Source organism: Acipenser ruthenus, chromosome 38 (assembly GCF_902713425.1).
Source record: "Acipenser ruthenus chromosome 38, fAciRut3.2 maternal haplotype, whole genome shotgun sequence".
In the NCBI taxonomy this organism is placed as follows: Eukaryota; Metazoa; Chordata; class Actinopteri; order Acipenseriformes; family Acipenseridae; genus Acipenser; species Acipenser ruthenus.
Window position 1 is genome coordinate 6,132,319 of NC_081226.1, and position 23,889 is coordinate 6,156,207.

General features: G+C 45.5%; 1 protein-coding gene across 1 annotated transcript in view; it reads left to right on the plus strand.

The window, feature by feature from the left end:
- Positions 1-11,376, plus strand: part of LOC131706913 (scavenger receptor cysteine-rich type 1 protein M130-like) — a 38,153-nt gene extending 26,777 nt beyond the window's left edge. The window contains 11 exon segments of the mRNA XM_059008858.1: positions 5,886-6,191; positions 6,717-6,784; positions 6,787-7,033; positions 7,636-7,722; positions 7,936-8,250; positions 8,599-8,901; positions 9,444-9,515; positions 9,846-10,163; positions 10,293-10,328; positions 10,568-10,699; positions 11,158-11,376. Coding sequence (XP_058864841.1) covers positions 5,886-6,191; positions 6,717-6,784; positions 6,787-7,033; positions 7,636-7,722; positions 7,936-8,250; positions 8,599-8,901; positions 9,444-9,515; positions 9,846-10,163; positions 10,293-10,328; positions 10,568-10,699; positions 11,158-11,264 — 1,991 coding nt within the window. The 3' untranslated portion in view covers positions 11,265-11,376.
- Positions 11,377-23,889: the final 12,513 nt, after the last annotated feature.

The following is a 23,889-nucleotide window of genomic DNA, read 5'->3' on the forward strand; positions in this document are numbered from 1 at the left end:
GCGGGGGGGCAGCCATTTAGATGGGCTGTGGCTGCGGGAGCTCCCAGTCCGGGAATTGGGACGGGGTGGGCGGCCCCACGGCCGATCGCAGTGTCGGGCCAGGGTCTCGGGCGGCCACAACATCGTCGGAGCCCTTTGATTGCTCCTGTCTTTCAACCTCCGGCAGAGGCTTCAGGGAGAGAAAGCAGCCAACCGAGGTGTTGGACGTGCCACGACCTGGGTCACCTGGCTCGCGACTGCCCCGCCATGGAGCGTGACCTCACTGGGTCAGGTAAGCATGTCCAATTATCTCAGTCACTCCAGCAAACGAGTTTTGTTCTTCCTGTGACAGTGGAAGGGACACAAACTCGGGCTCTCTTGGATTCAGAGTGTGGTCAGTCTCTGATACAAGAAGGGTTGATCTCACCGGGGCATGAGCGATTGTTGGGACGGGTTAACATTAAATGTATACATGGGGATATTCACACTTACCCTAAGGTATGGATAACACTGAAATTTGGCACTAAAACAACACGCATACAGGTAGGCTTGGTTTCTCAGTTTGCCACAACCTGTCATTTTGGGGCGGGACTGCCCGCAGTTCAATGATTGGGTAGCGGCTGCGGTTGCCCCGCCTTCCCCATTGACAGAGAAGGAGGAAGTAATTGGAGATATCTTTCCCTTCCGCGACCCGGCTTGGTTTTGTCACAGATTTTAAACCCCGTAAAACAAAAAGGGAACGCCGGGCCACCAAGAATGAGGGTTGGCAATGGAGGGAGTCCGGTCATGTTTGGGTGGGGGCGGTTGGCGAAGATTCTGGGGGGGAGGCGCAGGAGCCAGCACATGAGCCTGGTCCTTCCGCCTCTGCTTGGGATCGACCCGACCCCGAGTTGGAAGCCATGGGAGCTGATTTTTTAGCTCGCTCCCGTGACTTTCGACTCGAGCAAGGACGTGACGATGCACTAGGTTGGCTATTTGATCAAGCGGTGGTGGTTAATGGTCGGGTGGTTGAACCTGGTTGTGTCGCCGCGTACCCACACTTTGAAATTTACCGTGACCTGCTGTATCGGGTTGATAAATTGCACCAGACCGGGGAGGTGCGTGGCCAGTTGCTTGTCCCTAAGCCTTTTAGGGAAGATTTATTGCACTTGGCTCACGCTGTTCCCCTGTCTGGTCACTTGGGTAGGGACAAAACTAAAGCGAGACTTGAGGCACGGTTCAATTGGCTGGGTTTGGATGGCGATGTGAGGCGGGTTTGTGAGCAGTGCCCAGAGTGCCAACGTGCCAGCCCCAGAGCCGTGCCACGAGCTCCCCTTGTGCCATTGCCACTTGCCACTAAGCTCCTTTCGAGCGTATTGGGGTAGATATAGTTGGACCGCTGGAGCGAAGTGCGTCGGGATACACGCACCTGCTGGTTATTCTGGATTACGCTCATTTCAGCCGGGAGATAAAGTGCTTTTATTATTACCCAGCTCTGAGTCTAAACTCCTGGCAAAGTGGCAAGGACCCTTTGAGGTTACACGCCGGGTTGGTACGGTGGATTACGAGGTTGCCTTGGGTGCAACGGGAGACGTTGTTAGCAACACCCACAGATGACGTCACTGATTTGTGACCTGATCTTTCTGTCTTGGCGAGGATGGGGTCGGTTCAGGTTGGTAATAACCTGACACCAAGACAGAAACGTGAGGTTCACAATCTGGTGGCTGCTTTTCCTGACGTGTTCTCTCCAGTCCCGGGGCAGACTCGAGTAGCCTATCATCATATTGAAATTGAGCCGGGGACACAAGTTTGTCAAAGGCCATACTGCAAACCTGAACGTAAAAGCGTCTTGGCACAGCTCACTTTATGACGACACTGGATTTAATGAAGGGGATGGCAGATAATCCTAACCCCAGAATCACGGGAGAGAACAGCGTTTTCGACTCCCTTCGGGTTATACCAGTTTACTACCATGCCCTTTGGGTTGCATGGAGCGCCGGCCACTTTCCAGTGGATGATGGATTGCATTTTGCGGCCCCATCAGCAGTACGCCGCTGCTTACATAGATGACGTGGTTATCCACAGTGAGGATTGGCCGAGTCATCTGTGTAAGGTAGCGGCAGTGCTGCAATCCTTGCGGGAGGCCGGGCTCACTGCTAACCCAAAGAAGTGTGCAATTGGGAAGAGTGAGTCGGAGTATTTGGGGTATCGGGTAGGTGGCGGCCAGATCAGACTGCTTGTTGCAAAGGTGAAAGCCTTGGCTGACTGGCCGACTCCTACCACAAAAACCCAGGTGCGCTCTTTCTTGGGACTGGCGGGATATTATCGTAAGTTCATCCCAAACTTTGCTACTCTCACCGCTCCCTTGACAGACCTAACCCGGAAGGCTGCCCCAAATACGGTCCAGTGGACGGAGCTGTGTCAGAGGGCCTTTCTCGCCTTGAAGAGGAGGCAGTGTAGCAAACCAGTGCTGTGCAGTCCGGACTTTAGCCGGAGGTTTACCCTACAGATGGATGCATCTGAGACAGGTCTTGGTGCAGTGTTGTCTCAGGAGGTGCAGGGAAGCGAGCACCCGGTCCTGTATATCAGCAGGAAGCTCATTCCCCGCGAGAAGAACTACAGTACCATCGAGAAGGAGTGTCTCGCAGTAAAATGGGCAGTCGAGTCACTCCGGTACTACCTCCTGGGGCGACACTTCACCCTCATCACAGATCATGTCCCCTTGGCATGGCTCCACCAAATGAAAGATAACAACGCCCGTATCACATGGTGGTACCTGGCACTGCAGCTCTATGCCTTCAGGGTTGTCCACCGAGCAGGAAAACTGCACCAAAATGCAGATTTTTTCTCTCGGGAAGGCATAGAGGTGTAGGATTTTCGAATGGACCGGTGGTGCCATTCTGAGGGGGAGGATATGTGAGAGGGGAGGGATTTGGACTGACCGTCAGGTGCATGCGGGAGCCTGTAGGGGGTTTGTATTCTCTGTGTATTCCCACGCTGTCAGGCAATGTGTTATGACGGGACTCAGCTGTGAGGAAATCGGCTGACGTTCTGTCATTGGCTGGGGGGTGGGACTACACGGGGTGAATGAATTAATAAAAAGGCGCTGTTTTATATCCTCTGGCTCATGCAGGAAACATAGTGGAGCGTGACTTCACGGCCGAATCCTGAACAGTCAGAGGCACTGGAGCAGCGACTCGGAGAGACGGAGTGGCACTTCAGCGCCAGGCGTACAGACTCGGGGTGCAAGCAAAGCACACAGGTTCATTTATTGGAAAACTATTTTAGGTAGCGAGTTTAATGGGACTGAGCCATCCCACTGTATATGAGAGGGTGTAGAGCAGTGCCTGTTCCTCGGGGCTCCCACCGCTAGAGGGAGCAATGAACCGCGGAAAAAAAACCTGCACACTTTATTTTGTAGTTTTTCCTTAAAGTATTTTGTTTTCCTTTTTCCTTTCGCTTTTTTCCTTCTTGTTCTTTTGGATTACACACCTGTGTGTTGTATGAAGATGGAGCACAATACCATTGTTGGTAGAGTGTCCCGAACTGTAACAAAACACCTGCCAACTGAGCGCAAACTAATAAATCTGGGCGCTACTACACGAGGCTATAAACTTAAATTGTCTTTCAGCTGTCCCTGAATAATATCCTGTAACACAAAACTGAAACTGTGCTTTCTGAAAAAAAAGTATACAAATTCTGCATAAGCAAATGTATTTGAAAATATTCAGAACCCCCCTTCAATACTTAGATCCACAAACAAGGATGTTGTTACACACGTGTGTTGACTGATTGATTAGTCAATAAAATATACAAATAAATAAAACATTTCACTGTATTACCTCTTCACCAGAAAACAGGGATTGTGACCCTTTTGTCTTCTCCAGATCCACATAACATTGTGGTATGTGAACCCAGTATAAAATGCATGTTTCAGGAAAACAATGTAGGATTTTCACATTGTTTCATTCTTCTTATGAACTGGAATATGATACTAGACAATGAATGATAACATATAAGGGCAATGGCAATTTATTTATTTACCAAGTTTCAACCTCTTTAAATAGATGTACAAATAACCCTCACTACTTTTTGTAATAGACTACTTTTTTAACAGCTTGCCTGCAGGATCTTGGCAGAGGTTAGTGCTGCAATGTGTCCGCTAGGTGGCACCAAAACACTGTTCAAAGTTTTTACATTCCAAAGGTCAGACTAATACATTCTGTTTAGCTGCATTAATTGTTGTATTGATCAGTGAAAAAAGAGCAATAATTAGGCTTCCTTTGCATGCGATTTTGTTATCCTCCTCACTCAACAGCTTCCTCATTAGAAAGTATCAGAACTCCCTCACATCTTTTTTCTGATATGGCAGGGCAGCTTGCTGATCTTGTCGAAACCACAATACAAAATCACTCTATTGTTACTATGAGCTAATCATATATTGCTGCTCTTTCAACAAAGCTCAGTGTCCTTTGGATAGGACAGGAAGCGTGTTGTTTGAATAAACAAAGACAGAAACTGACGTTTTAAATTACCAACCCCACACTGCTACTTGTCACTAATGACGGTTTTGCTCATTTCACATCTATAGACTACTGCACTGTGGCAGCATAAACTGTTCACTGCTCTGTATATACAGTATATAAAACAAGCATGACTACAAACAAAACAGGAATAGGCAAGTCTTCATTTTGTTGCTTAATAATGGATCATCTAAAAGCCTTTCAGTCAGTATGTGATTGTAACACAATACAAAAATGAACCAGAGATAAGTGCATCAGACTTGTCAGCTTCCCAGACTGTTATAATGAAGGAAATAAAGATGTTTAGGTGGCAGCCTTACTGACAGGATCCTTTATTGCTTTCTTGAACTCTCTGATTCAAAATACATCTTCTTGCTATCTTGCTTCATCAATGGCATATTATTTACTTTTATTTTAATTACCATGTGTGACCCAGTGGTTTGCAGTGCTCAGGTGTGCAGGTGATGCAGGTGCTGTGACCCAGTGGTTTGCAGTGCTCAGGTGTACAGGTGACGCAGGTGCTGTGATCGAGTGGTTTGCAGTGCTCAGGTGTACAGGTGACGCAGGTGCTGTGATCGAGTGGTTTGCAGTGCTCAGGTGTACAGGTGACGCAGGTGCTGTGATCGAGTGGTTTGCAGTGCTCAGGTGTACAGGTGGCGCAGGTGCTCCAGCAACAACAGACACAAAGTTTACGGTTCAAAACAGTTCTTTATTTTCTCTTGTTCTGCTTGAGACCGTTAAATAATAATGCTGGCTCTACACAACGATGTGTATAAACCACAGGGTTCAGTCCCGAAATAATAATACAAAGAACAACACACAACACAGACACTTCTCCTGACAGTGAGTGCTCTGAGTGCAGGTGCGGTGCAAGGTCAGTGACAGACGTTAGCTGTCTAACAGTGACAAACAAACAAAACACTTAACACTCATGATTCGCTTCTCACAGTCCGTTTCCTTTCTCACTCATTCTCATAACCACATCAGAGGAACAGATTACATCGTCACATCCTCAATTATACCCTTAGTCATGCCCCCAGCGATAACTAGTCACGTCTCCTCCAATCCATGACTGACACATCGCCTACCACTTTAGGGCAATGACTTTGGGCATCGTGAATCCGCCCCCTTCCTAGATGGCTGGCTTCCGACTGACCCTGGAATGAACTGCCAGACCAACCAGTACAAGGCACTCTGTTCCTGTTAGACAGCGCCCTCAGAGATCGGGAGGGAGATTGTTGTCTAGGATTCATTCGCTCTTTGTCACGTTTGTATGAGGTTTAGTGAAAGAATTAACTGAATAATAATATTTAGATGTTTTCCAAGGTGCACTTTGTAATTATCTGTTAACTGTTTTGCCCCCAGAGTCTAATGTCTGCAGTTTTGTGATTTCAGGACATAGAGCAGTGCGGTTAAGTGGTGGCAGCAACCTCTGCTTTGGGAGAGTTGAAGTAGTGCATGGGCAGAGCTGGGGAACGGTCTGTGATGCTGACTTTGACTGGCAGGATGCAGAGGTTGTCTGTCGGGAGCTGCAGTGTGGAATTCCTCAAAAGGTGCTGGGAGCTGCTCATTTCAAGGAGGGGAATGGTACACTTTGGTCGGAGGAGATCCAGTGCTTTGGCAACGAATCCCGGCTCTATGACTGTCGCACTACAGACACGAAGAAGCAGAGCTGCACACACAGGAACGACGTGGGCCTCGTCTGTTTCGGTGAGTCTATAACTTTGTTTATTAACCCGGGCCATAAACATTATAGGCAGATAGCAAGCAAGTCCTTTAGATAAATGTTTCAATGAGAATTCTGTATCAAAGTTTTTGCAATGTGGGCTCTGTGATTTTGCTTTAGGAGACTCAAGTGTAAAGAAAGTAAGCATACCATGAAGCATTTTTAGATACAATAGAGCTCATTTTTTTAATAGAAATTGACCAGTTTTATACCGCTAGCTGAATGCTGCTTCATTTTTGGCAGGCCTGTTGTTGATCATATACCCGAGGGTGTGAGGGATTGGGTTGTTCTAGATGAGTGTCACTCTTCAGAAGTCTGTAATTAAATGAATACTGATGCATAACTATTAGAAAGCTAAAGAAATGCATGCCCACCAATCATGCCCTTGCAGCCAGTATTACAAGAACATAGCAACCCTTTTGTGATTGATAGCTAGAGTAAAGCAAACCCCATGTCCTGGTTCTCTGCTTGTGCTGTGCCCTGCTCACACTCTGCTGCCCTGTGTGCAGGGTACACTGAGTACAGGCTGGTGGGTGGCCCGGACTCCTGTTCTGGTCGAGTGGAGCTGCAGTACGTCACAGTCAGTGGGGGACGGTCTGCGATCGCTATTGGGATCTACAGGACGCCACAGTTCTCTGCAAGCAGTTGAATTGTGGGTACGCTGTATCAGTCCCAGGGCAGGCCTGGTTTGGTGAAGGCAGCGGTGATGTACGGGCTGATATATTCGACTGTGATGGCAGTGAGACACACATATCAAATTGCTCCATCTCTGCATGGGGACGAGGTGCCTGCACTCATAGCAATGATGCAGGAGTGAAATGTTCAGGTGAGTAGTAACCACTCTAATGGGTGGAAGATTGAATAGGTAACTTAACATCCTATCTGCTAAATATATCTCGGTATTCTAGGTATTCAGATCGTCTACTGCCATCTGGTGGGATTGTAAATTAAATCAATTTACTGTTACAGTATTTTTTTATACCCATTAGTATTGATTAGCTGTTCCCATATTTGGGGTGTATTAGATGTGTGCAGTTTATGATATTTTATACATTATGTATGCATACAAATAAAGCAAACTGTCTCACATTTAAGCTTATATAGTTAGAAATGCCATTTACACTTTTAATGAAGTTCTCAATTATCCATGTTGGTTCTGAGTTCTAAAGCACTCAATACCATTATGAGTTTATTCATTTCTCTATAAAGCTAAATCTCTGAATAGCTTTGAGCTTGCTCCAGGTGGAAGAACAGACAGTGCCCAAACAAAAGAATTACTCTGAAACCATGTTTATGTTTTAACTGATTCAACATACAAGATAACAAACTGTAGACTGATGTAGAAGCTGTAGATGCAGTAAATAATGGTGCTGTTCCTTCAGCTCTGACGTGTTTCATTCCCCCCCTGCTCACTCTTATTATCTTCAGGTCCATTGCTACCAGCACAAGCAGGTCGAGTCGGGCCTCTACCAAGTAAATGCAACACCAGTAATGAAGGGACCACGCTGTGCTCAGGTTAGTGCAATTCAAACTCTTGTGTTAATAAGTTATGTCAATGTGACTATTCTGACATTACTGCCATGGGTACAGTCTGTGACAAGGATTCTTATCTGAAAATCGGCATGCATTATCATAGGGTTATTATTTATATTATTATTACAAACTGATTCTGTGCCTAAACTGCAGTGATTGTGTTATTGATGTGTGCTTGTGATTCTGTCCCCCTAGATCACACGGCCCTCAGGCTGGTTGGGGGAGGAGGTGCCTGCGCTGGGAGGGTGGAGGTTTATCACAACGGCTCCTGGGGGACGGTCTGCGATGACTCCTGGGACCTGGCAGATGCTGAGGTGGTGTGTAAGCAGCTCCAGTGTGGGACGGCACTCAACGCCTCAGTGTCAGCCTCCTTCGGCCAGGGGACCGGACCCATCTGGCTGGACGAGCTGCGCTGTCAGGGGAACGAATCGACTCTGTGGGAGTGTGCCTCAGGAGGGTGGGGGCAACACAACTGCAGACACAAGGAGGACGCGGGAGTCGTGTGTTCAGGTACAGGATTGCAATAACTCACTATACCTAACCAGTGGAAACTGAGCCATCTCTATATTAGCCATTAATATAATAATTGTGGAAACCAAAGCAATATGAATTACTACATACAACTTATTTAAACTGAGAGGAGGAGCTCAGTAAGCAGTGCAGATTACTGGTGATCCTGTAATACATGAAGATTTCAAACCATTTATACCACCTCTCCAATTTCTAGCTGATTGTATTAAAACTTTTTATATAAAAAACTTTTTAATATTGTCTCGCAGCAGTATTATAATCAGGATAGTTCTGAATGTCATTCATTGCAGTGCAGTTTACTTTCACGGTTGTATGTTGTTTTGACAGAGTTCAAGGATCTTAGACTGGCTGAAGGCTGCTCTGGACCAATAGAGGTTCTCTACAATGGCACCTGGCGTAGTGTCTGCAGCAACAGAATGACACAGATTACAGCTTCAGTGATATGTCAGCAGCTGAACTGTGGAGAAAGTGCTGCCATTAGAGATGCACAATCCAGGCTGAGTTCTGTTTACAAATGGCTTGATGAAGTGAACTGCCGAAGACACGACTCTACACTGTGGCAGTGTCCATCCTTACCCTGGGGTCAGACAAATTGCAAAAACTATGAGGTGGCTGCGATTGAGTGCACAGGTAAAGATCTCCCTCTGTTGTTCCTCTGCTGGTCACCTGATGGCTCAGCAGTTAAAGACCACAGGTTTGAATCCTCCTCCTGAGATAACAAGGACATGCTGCCCCTAGCAAGTTACACAACATGGTAGCTGTGTTATTGGAGGATTCTGTTCTTTCTAAGAGAGGTCCATTTGATGTTCCCTCTGCTTGGTGGATGTTAACAACACTTCTGGAAGCAGAGCAGCAGATAGCGTCCCCAGATCCCTGAACAAACCCCTGCACATCAAAGAGGAGAGGCCAGAGCAGGGATGTGTTAAAGTACAGAAAAGCAGGGCCACTTTAGAATAGAGAGCAGATGAAACTTAAGAGATCCCAATAGAAATATGTCCAGGCCTTATGGACACCCCTACAGCAATATCTTCAGAATACTTTGCATTCATCATTTCTTGTTTCAGCTCAAAACAAACAAGACACAAAGCAGGAGCATGCTTGAGCAGAGTGTGAATGCAATGTACTTTTTTTTCCCCAAACACTGAATTCACTTAATTGTTTGTTTTTAACAGTGAAAGAGAAGCCGTCTGTCACCAGCATACCCAAGTCATGCTCTGAAGACCTCACTCAAGAGCACTGCTCAGGTTATTTTTTATTTAACAGCGTCTAAAAATAATGCATAAAATTGCAAAAGCATGACTTATAGTGACATGCATTGACATTTTAGACAACATTGTCAACGTTTGGCCTTTAAATTTCTACTGTAAACTAATTTTAATGAGCGGTTCTTATAGTTTCCAATACTAAAGAGTCTTTTTAAATTAATAATTCAACACTGAATTGTGATTGCCTCTGATCTCTGAGACTGGTTACCTAGATTTTTTTTCCAGGAAGGGATATCAAGCCTCTCTCTTCTACTCACACAGCAGCCTCTGGGCTGAACTGATTCAGTAAGCCCTGCTGTTTTATTCCAGAGCCAGCAGAGCTGAGGCTAGCTGGAAGCTCAAGTCCCTGCTCCGGACGGGTGGAGGTGCGGTTCGAGGGGTCCTGGGGGACAGTCTGCGGTGACTCCTGGGACCTGAAGGACGCCCAGGTGGTCTGCAGACAACTAGGCTGTGGGGCAGCAGAGAGCACAGGGGGGGGTGAGGCTACGTTTGGACAAGGGAACGGCACTATCTGGCTGGATGAGGTGAACTGCAGGGGCAGCGAGATGCACCTGTGGGACTGCCGGCACTCTCCACTGAGACACAATGACTGCGACCACAAAGAGGACGCATGGGTTACCTGTGCAGGTGAGAGGGGGGGTTATCTGAGCAGGGGAGATGGGGAATTAGCTGTACTGGGGAGATGCTCTGTTGTGTTAGGCAGTGAGTACTTGCTTACATTGCAAATATTAACAGTCATTTCATTTTGTTGTAAAGGTGTTCCAACTACTATCAGCTCTCCATTGAAAACAGGTAAAAGCAGCTTCTTTTAAACTTCACAGACACTACTCTCTTATAAACATAAACACAAAAGCACAGCTCTAGGGGGAAATGTTTCTTATTGTGTAGCGTTCTGAATTTGGGAGTCGTGTGGATAAACGATGGGAGGCCTCAGTTAGGGCTTTCCTATGTAAGCAATGTGAATACAGCTTTATTTACAGTACAGTACCCAACTGGTTACAGAAGTGTCTGTCTGTCTTCTTCTCCAACAGGAACCTCTCCATCCGGGCTGCAGCCACAGAGAGACATGACCATCCCAGTGATAGCCTGCATCGTACTGGGAGCTCTGCTGGTGTTGGTCCTGTTAGCCGGGCTGCTGCAGCACAACAGGATGCTGAGGAGAGGTAGGGAACAAATCCCTTTAAAGAGACGCAAGCTCAGGAAGGTGACACACTTAGGTCCTAATGCGCTGTTCTAGGATTGTATTCAGTAATGCCCTACACCGGCATTTTAAATCTGCAGTGCTTTCCAGACAACACAAATGCACTACCCAGATCCTTTATAGCAGCGATCATTGTTCTGTGCATCTCAGATGACAATTTATAAATCATTCTCTTTTATTAATGATCTGGTTAGAGAAAAAGCTTGTCTTGACCCACATGTGCGATACCAGCCTGCTGCAGTAGGGGTAGCAGAGGACACAATCTTGACAAGTTCTGTCATTAACGAGCTGTTAAAATGGCAGTTTTAAATAAAGAAAAGAAATGGTGTTCTTGCACTGTGGATCACTGAAGGCTGTGCTGTTCAGTACAGTGTGTGCAGAGCTGTGTCACTGTGAATGAGAGCCTGTTTCCTCCCATAGGGATTGCTGAGGAGGAGCTTGACCCCTTCCATGAAGCCGTTTACGAGGAGATTGAGTACAAACTGGCCAGACAGGGATCCTATGATGCGCCCAGGAGAGGTGAGTAAGAGGGGAGGGGGAGTGGAGAAAGAGAGAGCCAACACACACATCACACTGCCACACAATCCACAAACATGACTCAAAGCAGCAGACTTGTAAACCTCTCATCACAGGAAACACTACAAAGAGTGCGAGACAGACAGGAACAGAGCAGCACACAGTATTTAATATGTAGTTACTTAGGGTGTAGATCACAAAACCACTGTTTTAATTTCCTATCCTGAATTCAGTAATCCAAACATTGAACAACAGCTACAATAGTAGTCAGTGTGCAACAAGTAGCAGGTAGTGAATTTGCAGAGTGAAAGCAGGCAGCACTAACCCCGTCTCCTGTTCCAGGAACTTTCCTTTCTGATGAGCTGCCCTCTGACTACGATGATGTGGAGGACAGTGAGGGGAACCCCATCCCAGGTAAGGGGGGGCTGTGTTACAAAGCTATGAAGAAACAATTCTCTCACCTGTATCGCCGATTCTGTTCTCTGTCTGGTTTAGGTGAAGCAGTGCTCTCTCTGGTCTGTAACACTAATGCTGTTCTCTGTCTCTTTTAGGTGAATCAATGCCCTCTCTGGAAGGAGAGACCCCAGGGCACTATGACGATGCCGTCCCTATGAACAGTAACCCAGAAGATTTATCAGGTGAGGTCTTGCAGACAAGCCCTGTAGAGTAGCCCTGCACCAAACCCAGTCTTGGAGAAAGTAAATGTATTCAATCAGGTTCCTAATTTAGCTCACGTTTGTCAAACCCTCAGTCACTGCATATTGTTTGTGCAGGTAAGTCCCAGGACTGTGCAACATCCCCCGCCATGCCTGTTGAGCAGTAGAGTGGGTTTGATTCTAGGGTGCCAAGTAGTTTTTCTGCATTTGATGGATCAGTCTTAATGTTATGTAAACAGTTTTATTTAGCACTCTGAACTCTGTAACTGTTAGTGGACAATAGGAGGGAGTTAATATTTGTTTATTTAGCAGACGCCTTTATCCAAGGCGACTTACAGAGACTAGGGTGTGTGAACTATGCATCAGCTGCAGAGTCACTTACAATTACGTCTTACCCGAAAGACGGAGCACAAGGAGGTTAAGTGACTTGCTCAGGGTCACACAATGAGTCAGTGGCTGAGATGGGATTTGAACCGGGGTCCTTCCGTTTACAAGCCCTTTTCTTTAACCACTGGACCACACAGCCTCCTAATATACTGTGGGTGAAAGCAGGTCAAACTCCAGAGCTAACCTTGATTCCTGTTCCTAGGGAGTTTTGATTCTGATGAACTTCCCTCTGGCTACTATGATGTGGAGAACAGTGAGGGGAACCCCATCCAAGGTAAGGGGGACTAGTCTACAGTGGGGAGGGATTGGGAGGGCCCCTTAGATATTCTGCCCCGCTTCAGCAAAGCACACCCTACTGCCCCAGTAACAGCACGCTGTGGAGGAGCCTCTAACTGGCCCACTCCCACCTCTTTCAGCAGGTGTCACTACCAGGTAGTGGAGTTTGAGAAGTTCTGAATCTCTCAGAAGCCACCCATGGCACTCTAATCACACCCATTGCTTAAACCAATCCCTGGCCCCAGATCTGTGTGAACCCTCCCACTGCGTAAACCCAACCAATCCCTGATTGTGTGTGTCTCTCTTTGGCAGGTTTTCCCCTCACTCGCCCTGGAGAGGAGAGTGCCCGGGCCGCACTGCCCCCTGAAGAAGGACCCGCTGCACCTGACAGGACTGACTACGATGATGTTGGGGAGGAGTCTCCAGGAGAGGGTGGGGCGCTGTGAGGCTGGCAGTGGTCTCTGGAGGAGAATAGAGGGGCAGCTGGAGCCCCCTAGAGTTCTAGAGCTGTAAGAGCGCCATTAACTGTAAACCTGCCAGACAGTTTCACTGCAGTTCCAGCCTTCCTCTGGGATTTCACTGTGAAACTCCATTGGCTGAATATTTAGCAGGCTTCTCATAAAAGTGCTTCATGTAAAATATGAATGTTGTTGCCCTTTATGCTGCAAAATTGCATCTTGTTACAAACAAGCTGGTTAAATCAAATCAGTAAACATGTCTCGAATGCTAATTGAACTTTTAAAGAAATTAAGAAAAATAAATTGTTGATTTCTCAAAGATCAGTATTATGTTAAAAAATCCACTGTTTCTGCTACTAAAGTAACTGAAACAGTTCAGAAATGTAACTAATAGCCAGTGGGTGGGTGTTTTCAATGTTTTGGGGAACACATTGTTATAACAATGATTTATGTATCCCCCACCTCCATCACCCATCACAATTATGAAGGTATAAGCCTACACAGATTTACAACAATTTTTTCACAAGTTATAAGGTTGTAATGTGTATAGGAAAATAGGTTGTCAGTCTGCTATAAGAAATTCTAAATGCTAGAGAAAGACATAAAAATAAATCTGGCAAATTATTAAAACCAGAAAACGTATTTTAATTCAATATTGCCAAAATGTTGCTGTTATATTTTACTGTGAAGTTCCCCATTAGTTGATTCTGACTCTGTTAAGGTGTAGCTGGGGAGAAATCAGATACCAGTGTCTGGGAATAGTGCATTCTAATTATTAAAAATAAATAAATATTGTCTGAATAAAAAGTAATCTGTATATTTTGTACCTTTTTTTCTAGCAATGTCTCTCCTTGTCTGGCTTTCTTTTAAATCCAGTCGATAGTCTTTAAATACAGATTGTGTTTTAATAGGGGTCTGTGTTCCCTCTTTCAGCCTGTAATTGTGGTGGTGTGCAGTGTTAAAAGGGATCTGGTTTCAAAATGGATTGTTTTGAAAGTCTATAGTAAAGTTTGGACTTAGAAAATGTTCTGTAACCCAACTCTTGACATTTACCCTGTTTGTAATTCATCTGGAGCTTGTTATACAGAAAAAATATACATTTAAATGTGTTTATTTTATTATTTTAATATGTCTGTTCTGTTTTAATGTACCCTTTCTAAGTGTATAGCATTTCTTGCAGAGTGTTCAATGGCTTGAAGGCTATTAGTCTGTTTTTAAACAATAAAATCTCATTTAACATCTGGCCGATGCTATGTGTTCTTATTGTAAAATGTTTTAATGTAATACACTGAATTGATTAAAAAAAAAAACTGTTTTAATGATGTTAAAATGAGCAGAAATGAGAAATGTGGATCAACAGATGTATTTTTAAAAATGATATAATTTTGTCTTAAAAAAAAAATAATGAAGAGACAAAACGTTTCGGAAATATTTATTATCTCAAGAAAACATACCAGAAACAGAAGCAGTTTCTTGGCAGAGAATGTACTTGTTTCTACAACATATGAGGCTTGATCCATAAAATCTAGCAAGAGTCTAAGAAACTTTTAAATGTTTGGGCACATTTTTCAAACAGCTTGAAATTGAAATTGGGAACTAAATTGTAAGTTCTGGACATATTGATAAGATTGCTGCTGGCTTTTATAGTTCAGGACCTCTGTTAAATAAAGTAAAAGAAAGTAAAGAAAGTATAACGTAAAACAAGATATAAGATCCCATTGAAACGCATTGTACTTTCCTGCCTTCTTCAGTATCGTTTGAAATTAATTTCATTGTAATGAATATATAGTACTTCTCCACACCCCCAAGGGGTTTCACCAAAGCTGGTGTTGCTAAAACTGGAAACCCCCCCCAAAAGAAACATGTACAAGTAATACGCTTTATACTTGTGTGTTACTCAGACAAATGGTCATCTTCATTACTGGTACTCAACTATACTTGTTAGAAAGCACACCCATGATGATTTCTAATGAAAATCCCACGTTCCATTCAAATAGATAGATGTGATTAATATGTTAAGTAAACTAGGGCAGGGTTTCCCAATCCTGGTCCTGGGGGTCCCCCTGTGTCTCCTGGTTTTCATTCCAACTGAGTTCTCAATTACTTAATCAAACCCTTAATTGAACTAATCATGTGCTTAATTAGACCTTTTTAATTGTTCTGAGCTCTTAAAAAATTGCAGATTTCAAGTTCCTGTATTAACTTGAAATCTCCAACTGTTTAAAAACTGAAAACAATTTTAAAAAAAAGTCTAATTTAAATTTAATTAAACTGATTGCCAGAATAAAAAGTTACCTGGTTAAACATGGGATTCAGTTTCTTATAATTTTGTCTCTGGGTTTGTGTTATAAATAGTGGATGAATAACCGTAGTGGTAACATTCATGGCTTACTATACAGCTGCCCTTGTGCTGTTATTATCTTACAAAAGCACTGCATTGTCATTAGAGATCATTTGTTAAGGGGCGTCATGGACCATTTGCAATTCAAACATGGGGAAAGCATAGTGAAGTGCAAAATGAATGCACATGCGTTTTTGGTGCAGTCTGCTTTCTGTTCCAACAGCATTTTGAAATTGATACTTAGGCCCTGTCCACACTATGCCTTTAAACCGTATTAGCTGCATTTAAGCCGGCTTAAAAGTGCTAAATACGGTTTGCGTCCACACTACGCAGCATTTAATACCGTACTCGAGAACCGGACTAATTAGATCGCATCAGGTAGTGCGGTTTATCAGAAGTGTGGACGCTGTAATACCAAACTACATTTTTTTGTGTATCCTCCAATATCCCAAAATGCTTTGTGGTTTGTTTGGTGAAATACTCTGAGCAGGCGCCTGAAGGACTTGCTATCAGTGTGCACTCCGCACTAGGTATTCATTTTTATGCTTCAAAAAATCTTTCAGGACATCTCTGTTAAACTAGTGGGGAAAATCTTATTTTTCTTGAATCGTACTTGTACTTGCTAGAACCAAAGTCATTGTATTTATCTCGCTCTTAACTGTATTATTACTTGTACTGTGATCCTTGAAATGTATTTTTGTTTACGACTGTAAGTCGCCCTGGATAAGGGCGTCTGCTAAGAAATAAATAAATATAAATAAATAAATAAATAAAAATAAAAATAACAAAAACACAGCGTTAAATTAGGCGACTGCAAAAATGAAATGCGAGTTAAAAGTAGGATCGGGGATGAACAAATTACGTAATTTGTCAGCTCTGTTTGAAATAAAATTAAGAGGACCAGAATTAGGCTCAGACAAGATATGAAGGTAAAAACAATGATGGTTTTGTAATTTACAGCTTTTTCTGAGTTTAATTATAAAACAGAATCAGCTCAATTTATTTAAAGGGATTTACCTGATTAAAAATAAAACCTGAAAACTTCAAGCCCTACGTGTGTGTGTGTGTTCAGATTTACTTTTTCCCACAATACTTGTTATATTTCATTTATGCAATATGGACCTCTGTTGATAAGGGGCATAACACATTATTTTAAAATAAAATACAGTGCATGGTGGGATACTGTCGTATTAATTTCCACGGTTTGTTGCGCTGCTGGGAATAGTAACTAAACTAGTTCAATGGGCAGCAGTGTGGAGTAGTGGTTAGGGCTCTGGACTCTTGACCGGAGGGTTGTGGGTTCAGTCCCCAGTGGGGGACACTGCTGTTGTAGCCTTGAGCAAGGTAATTTACCTAGATTGCTCCAGTAAAAACCCAACTGTATAAATGGGTAATTGTATGTAAAAATAATGTGATATCTGTATAATGTGAAATAATGTATAATGTGGTATCTTGTAACAATTGTAAGTCGCCCTGGATAAGGGCGTCTGCTAAGAAATAAATAATAATAATAATAATAATGGTGTGTGGACGCATTAAGCCTGACTAAACATAAAACGGTACTTCAGTGTGGACGCTTTGAGCTGTAAGTAGAGCGGTTTCGAGTACGGTTCTCGAGATCGGTTATGTAGTGTGGACAGGGCCTTAGAGGAATGATCGCTGGGCACCTCCCCAAAAAAGCCCCAGCAGTCGCATCTTTTAAATCCCAGGAAGGAGTCATTTGTGAACTGTTCCCTTTGCAGGACCTACGATGCGTTCTCTACGTTTTATCTGGGATCGGATGGACTCATTCACTGTCACAAGGTAGACAAGGTGGGTGCTGCTGTCTCTCTAGATGTATATATAGAGTTGAAGACAGAGACAATTGAATAAAGATCATTTCTAGATTATCCATTACACCTCTGGCCAAACGCTTTGCATCACCTAGAATTTAGTCTTCATAATATATATATATATATATATATATATATATATATATATATATATATATATATATATATATATATATATATATATAATAAAACATATTTTATGTAATCAAAGATAAACAAAAAGTCTACCGGAAAAACAGTAATACTGTATTTCATGTTAGATTTAAAAATGTAACATATTTCAATTTTTTGGTCATTTTTTTCATTAAGTATATGGAAAACTGCAACACGCTCTGTCATTCAACATGTTACCGTCACATTATTCAGCAGGTTTCATTCGACATTGTGAAGCAAAATTGATTAATTCTATAGGGTGATGCTAAACTTTCGGCCATATCTATAGATCTAGGACCACCTTCATAAAACTCCATTTAGTTCATCGAGAGCCTTTATGAAGTGTTATCGCAGCACCTGCTTATTAAGAGCACAGTTTGCCTCGAGGAGAGGTAGCATCGCAGAGAATAAAAGCAGCCCAACGAAGCACTTTCACAGCGACACAAACGCCTGTGGACTGAGCGCTAGCAAGAACATTGTAATTGCAAAGCTCTCAAAGCTGGCATTGTTGTTACTTGCAATGCTCTTGGTCTCGGTCGTGCGAGATGACATCCTTCAATCGGGCAGTGATGTTGTGTTTTTTCACATTAGCATTCAAACCCGATTTGAAATCTTGTTTCTCTGAAGTTGTTTTTTTTTTTTTTTTTTTTCTCTTGAAAAGGAATATTTTAGTTCCAGGGATCCAAAATGCCACTTCAAGAAGAAAGTTTGCATATAATTAATGCTAGTGCTAATGTAAGTGGGATGGGCTTCCCACGGTCGGTCAGATGCCCTATAACAAATTGCCGGGCATCGACGGGCTGACCGTGGAGTTCTTCAAAAAGTTTTGGGACTTGCTGGGGCCCGCCTTTGCGCAGGTCCTGGCGGAAGCCTACGAGACTGGGGAGATGCCCCTTTCGATGAGGCAGGCGGTCATCACGCTCCTGCCCAAGAAAGGGGATCTCTGCTGCCTGAAGAACTGGCGCCCGGTCTCACTGCTATGCACGGACTATAAAATCGTGGCCAAGGCCGCCTCCCTGAGGCTCAAGTCCGTGCTGGCAGACGTGATCCACCCCGACCAGTCCTACACGGTCCTGAACCGGACGATCTTGGATAACATCTTTCTGGTTCGGGACCTCCTGCACTACTGCAGGAGGACCGGTCGGTCGGTCGCCTTTCTGTCGCTGGATCAGGAGAAGGCGTTCGACCGGGCGGATCACGAGTATCTCTTCGGAACCCTGCGAGCGTTCGGGTTCAGGCCGTGTTTCGTCCCTGACCGCGCCCCTCACGTTTGGGAGAGGAGTGCGTCAGGGCTGCCCTCTGTCCGGACAACTGTACGCGCTGTGCATCGAGCCCTTCCTCTGCCTCCTTCGCAGGAGGCTCACGGGGTTGGCGCTCGGCGCGCCGGACACGAGGGTGGTCCTGTCGGCATACGCCGACGACGTGCTCCTGGTGGCCTCCGACCCGGTTGACCTGGAGAGGATGCGGAGCTACCAGAGCATCTACTCTGCCGCTTCCTCTGGGACAAGTGCTCCGGGTTACTAGTAGGTCCCTGGCGGGTGGACTCCCTCCCTGTCGCGCTCCAGCAGTTGAAGTGGAGCGCGGACAGTTTCAAATATCTGGGAGTCCACCTGAGCCCCGCGGAGACCTCGGTCGCAGCCAACTGGGTGGAGTTGGAGGACAAAGTGGCTGCTAGGCTGAGGTCGTGGTCGGGTCTGCTGAAACTGCTTTCCTTCAGGGGACGGGCTTTAGTGATTAACCAGCTGGTGGCGTCGATGCTCTGGCATCGACTCACTGTCCTGAGCCCGCCCCCTGAGTTTCTGTCCAGGGTCCAGAGGAAGCTGACGGACTTCTTCTGGGCCGGAAAACACTGGGTCTCTGCGGCGGTTCTGAGCCTCCCTCTGGCCGAGGGAGGGCAGGTGTGCATCAAGAGCCAGGTGCACACCTTCCGCCTCCAGACGCTGCAGAGATTCCTGTACGCAGACCTGGCCCCGCAGTGGTGCACGCTGGCGTCCCTCCTGTTGCGCCAGCTGCACGACATGGGCTACGACCGGCAGCTGTTCTGGATCGACCCCCGGGGAATCCGTCTCCCCGAGCTGCCGGTCTTTTACCAGGACCTGCTCAGGACCCGGAGCATGTTTTCTATCGGCCGAGACGCCGTTCCGACCGAGGGCGAAGGACTCCTGCTGCACAACCCCCACCTGGGCGCGCAGGCGTTGGAGTCCCCCTCGGTGCGGCGCGCGCTGATCTCGGCCAAGGTGACCGGAGTCTGGGATCTCCTGGATCGCGAGCGGTCAGAGTGGCTGACCCCCGAGTCGCTCGTCGCCAGAGCGGCTCGGGCGACCATCGGTGCAAAGCAGCGTTGCACCCAGACTCTGTCAGGTATCTCGAGGGAGTTCTCAGGACCGGGGAGCCATCTTCCATCCCCCCCCCCCCAGCTCTCCGGTCCTGCTGATCGAACCCAAGGCCCAAGTCCCCCTTCGGCCTCCCCTCGAGAACAACCTGAGCAGGATCTCGCAGTTCTCCTCGACCCCCCTCCGATCGTCGTCGAGGAGGACCCTGTACGCGATGACGCTCCACACCCTCCACTTCCCAGCCCTCGTCTCCCGCCGAGACACCGCTTGGCGGGAGACCCTCCGACCACCAGAGGGAGAGAGTCCCCAGTGGGAGGCCCTGTACTCCCCGCTGGTCTCCAGGGGAGCTGGGGACTTGGGGTGGAGGGTCCTGCACGGAGCGCTCGCGTCAGGAGAGATCCTGCGTCACTTTACCGACTCGGACGCCGCATGCCCTTTCTGCAGTCAGTCCGAGTCGGTAAGCCACATTTATTTTTTGTGCGCCAGGCTGCAGCCATTCTTTTTACTGCTAAAGAACCTCATGCTGCAGTTCTGGCTGCACTTCTCCCCAACCCTCCTCATATTCGGGCACCCTGTCCGTGGCTCCACCAGGAAAAGAGACCTCCTCTTTAATCTGCTCCTGGCTCTTGCTAGACTCGCCATCTACAAGACCAGGAAGCGTAAGATGATCGGGGAGGGTCTCTTTGACTGTGGGGCCATGTTCAGGGCCCTCGTCCGATCCCGGGTTAAGTTGGAGCACACCCACACGGAGTCCGCTGGCGACATGACCACCTTTGTCGACCAGTGGGCTCTAGGGGGCGTGCTCTGTTCCACCTCCCCTTTTGTTCTAAATATTTAATTTACAGTTCTTTTTTTCTGGTCTTTTCATTTCATTAGGCCTAGTTTTTGTTGGCACCCCTATTTTAGGGGTGCTAAATTGAATTTTTTCTCCGGCCGCCTTTGGGCTTCCGGTGCACCGGCTGCCACTGGGCAGTCGGTGTAGTCCGGCCTACTAGGCCCTTAAATAGGACTACTACTACTACTAATAATAATAATAATAATAATAATAATAATAATAATATCACACATTTCTTATGTAATGTTCATCACTATACTGTAGCGTTTCGGGTTCTTTTTGCAACAAAAATGAGACTGCAACCATGAGTAGGTAAAGACTCAAGCCATTTATTTTTACAATAATTCAATAATCACAAAATAAAATCATAAAGTGAGGGAAAGGGGACTGGGAGTCGAAAATGAAAATAAATGATGTAGTTTTTCTCTCTATCCCCCCCGAACACAATTTCTCTCACACTCTTGTCTTTCCCAATCCTCCCCATCTTTTCCCTGCACCCCATTATCTGCACTCACTTCCCCGCTCAGCCGTCTTTCACGCCAAACCTGCACCTCGATTGCCCTCCACACACATCCACACACAACATGCAACCCCTGCACGCACACACCACCATGCAACCCGTGCAGATACACACAACATGCAACCCCTGCACGCACACACCACCATGCAACCCCTGCAGATACACACAACATGCAACCCCTGCATGCACACACCACCATGCAACCCCTGCACGCACACACAACATGCAACCCCTGCACGCACACACCACCATGCAACCCCTGCATGCACACACCACCGTGCAACCCCTGCAGGCATACACCCACCGTGCAACCCCTGCAGGCATACACCCACCTTGCAACCCCTGCATGCACACAGCACCATGCAACCCCTGCACGCACACACCACCATGCAACCCCAGCAGGCACACACCAACATGCAACCCCTGCATGCACACACCACCATGCAACCCCTGCAGGCATACACCCACCGTGCAACCCCTGCAGGCATACACCCACCGTGCAACCCCTGCATGCACACAGCACCATGCAACCCCTGCAGGCACACACAACATGCAACCCCTGCACGCACACACCACCATGCAACCCATGCACGCACACACCACCATGCAACCCCTGCATGCACACACCACTGTGCAACCCCTGCAGGCATACACCCACCGTGCAATCCCTTGTAGGCATACACCCACCGTGCAACCCCTACATGCACACAGCACCATGCAACACCTGCACACACACAACATGCAACACCTGCACGCACACACCACCATGCAACCCCTGCATGCACACAGCACCATGCAACCCCTGCATGCAATTAAAATAAATCACGCAAATGATTGTAGCCCTCTAAAACTATATAGTCAATTAACCGCCTTGCTAAATAAATAAATATTAAAAGTAGGCTGCGAGAGTAATGGCATTGGCAGCAAATGCAGCTTCCGCGATGGAAACAGAAAGAAAGCGTCATAGCAATCAGCCTTTTGGTGCGTTCCCCTTTAAGAGAGGCGGGCTGTGTGCGTGTGTCAGTCAGCTGGGTGTAGCAGTGACTTTTTTATACACTCCAGTCGAGAAAGCTTTCTTTTGTGCAATGTGTTTATATGATGGAGCGCACGCTTGCAGACCATGGCAGCGTGCTGTTGTAGCATTTAAATGCATTTGAATTAAACAAAGCAAGCTTCATAAACGCAAAGCTTACCGGACGTTTGTTTAAAATAGCCGAAGCAATATTAAACCGAGCTGCTTATCGGCTGTTGGCAATATCAAGAAAGAGCGCAAGAGATAGAGATATTAAGAAAGCAGAACCAGGGAGGCAGGGACTTCTAGAGTTAAGAAAGAAGCCATCAGTTGCAGATTACTGTACATTTACCGTTTTTGTTTTTAAAAAATAATAATAATAAAAAGCTTTGCGTGGAGATGGTTTATAGCAAAACGCATAGTAACACTGTGTATTTGTAGCCTAATTAATCTCGTTTATGTTTGTTTACTTTTAAAGCAAAACATGTCCACATGTTTAAAGCAGTTGGCGTGTTGTTTTTGTTCACTATCCTATTTATGGATGTGTAAATGCTTTTTCTATAGATGATCGCAAAGCCGACTTTTTCACATACCGCCTATACCCCAGTCCACAGGGGGTCGGATATGCGACGTTGCACTGTTCTGAATATATAATGATTCCCCTAGCTATTTGTGGTCTTATGCTGCCATCTAGTGGAATAATAAGGGTATGTATTTTTTTTAAAAACACAGCTTCCAGATGATACATAACCTTATTACTCCACTAGATGGCAGCAAGTTTTACAAATGTGTGCGATTAATTGTTAGCTCTATTATAAATTATTTTATTTAACAGGTCTTGCAAGAGTCTCGTAAAGATCATGAAAGCATAATTGACAGTGCAGCTTAAGATAGCGTAGAGGACACTGCTGAATCAGAACCATTTCCTCCAGCAGGGTGTAGTGTAGGGGTAGAAAGATGTCAGATAGCAGTCCAAACACCGAAATAGAGATTGCCTTACAAAAGCGTTGGTAAGAGTACAATTTAACACGGTAGTAATACAGAAAAGGGACTTTCATAAAAAACAAGATACCATCATATTTCACAATCAGGGCGCTTACTGAGTTACAGACATAAGTATTGGCACTCCCTGTCTGAACTCTAATAATGTACCTGCAATCTTTACTATTACTTGCTAGGATGCACGAGTGTTCAATAAACTTCAAAACATATGACTGTTAAATAAGTATAGTTTAATTAACAGTATGTATTAAACTAAATAAATTAGTGAATAACATTGTTTCAATTGAAGGATGCCAATACTTTCTTCTGCGACTGGAGATAGATAGAAAGTCTAGTAATCTCTCTGTATACAAGGATACAAAAGGTAAGGCTACACGTCAAACTGACGTGGTTTGGATCGTATTGATTAGGATTTTCGGCGTTAAATAATGTTTCTTCTAAAGTCTCTTTAAAAATGTCATCCTCCTCACTCTCCGAGGTTTCAACATCCTTTTGTTTGCAAACACTTGCTAGCTCCCTGCGTAGCCATGCTGATTCTGTTCAGCTGGGTCCACACCTGAGTCGCTTATGTGGACGTCCCTGCAACTTGAACCAGCTGCTGTAGACATAGCGATCACGTGGCAATTCGAGAACTCTGATTGGTTCTTATAATGCTGACTGAACGGCTTGCTTACCTGTCATGAAGCTCCAATTTTAAAAATGCACATGTCATATAGCAACGGAAGGAGTTCCATAGCAACCACTGAAGCATGTTTCCTGTTTACCAAAACGCTGATTTAAAACTTAAAATTAGACTGCTTTCCAGCAACTTTTGAGTAAAACGGAACATTG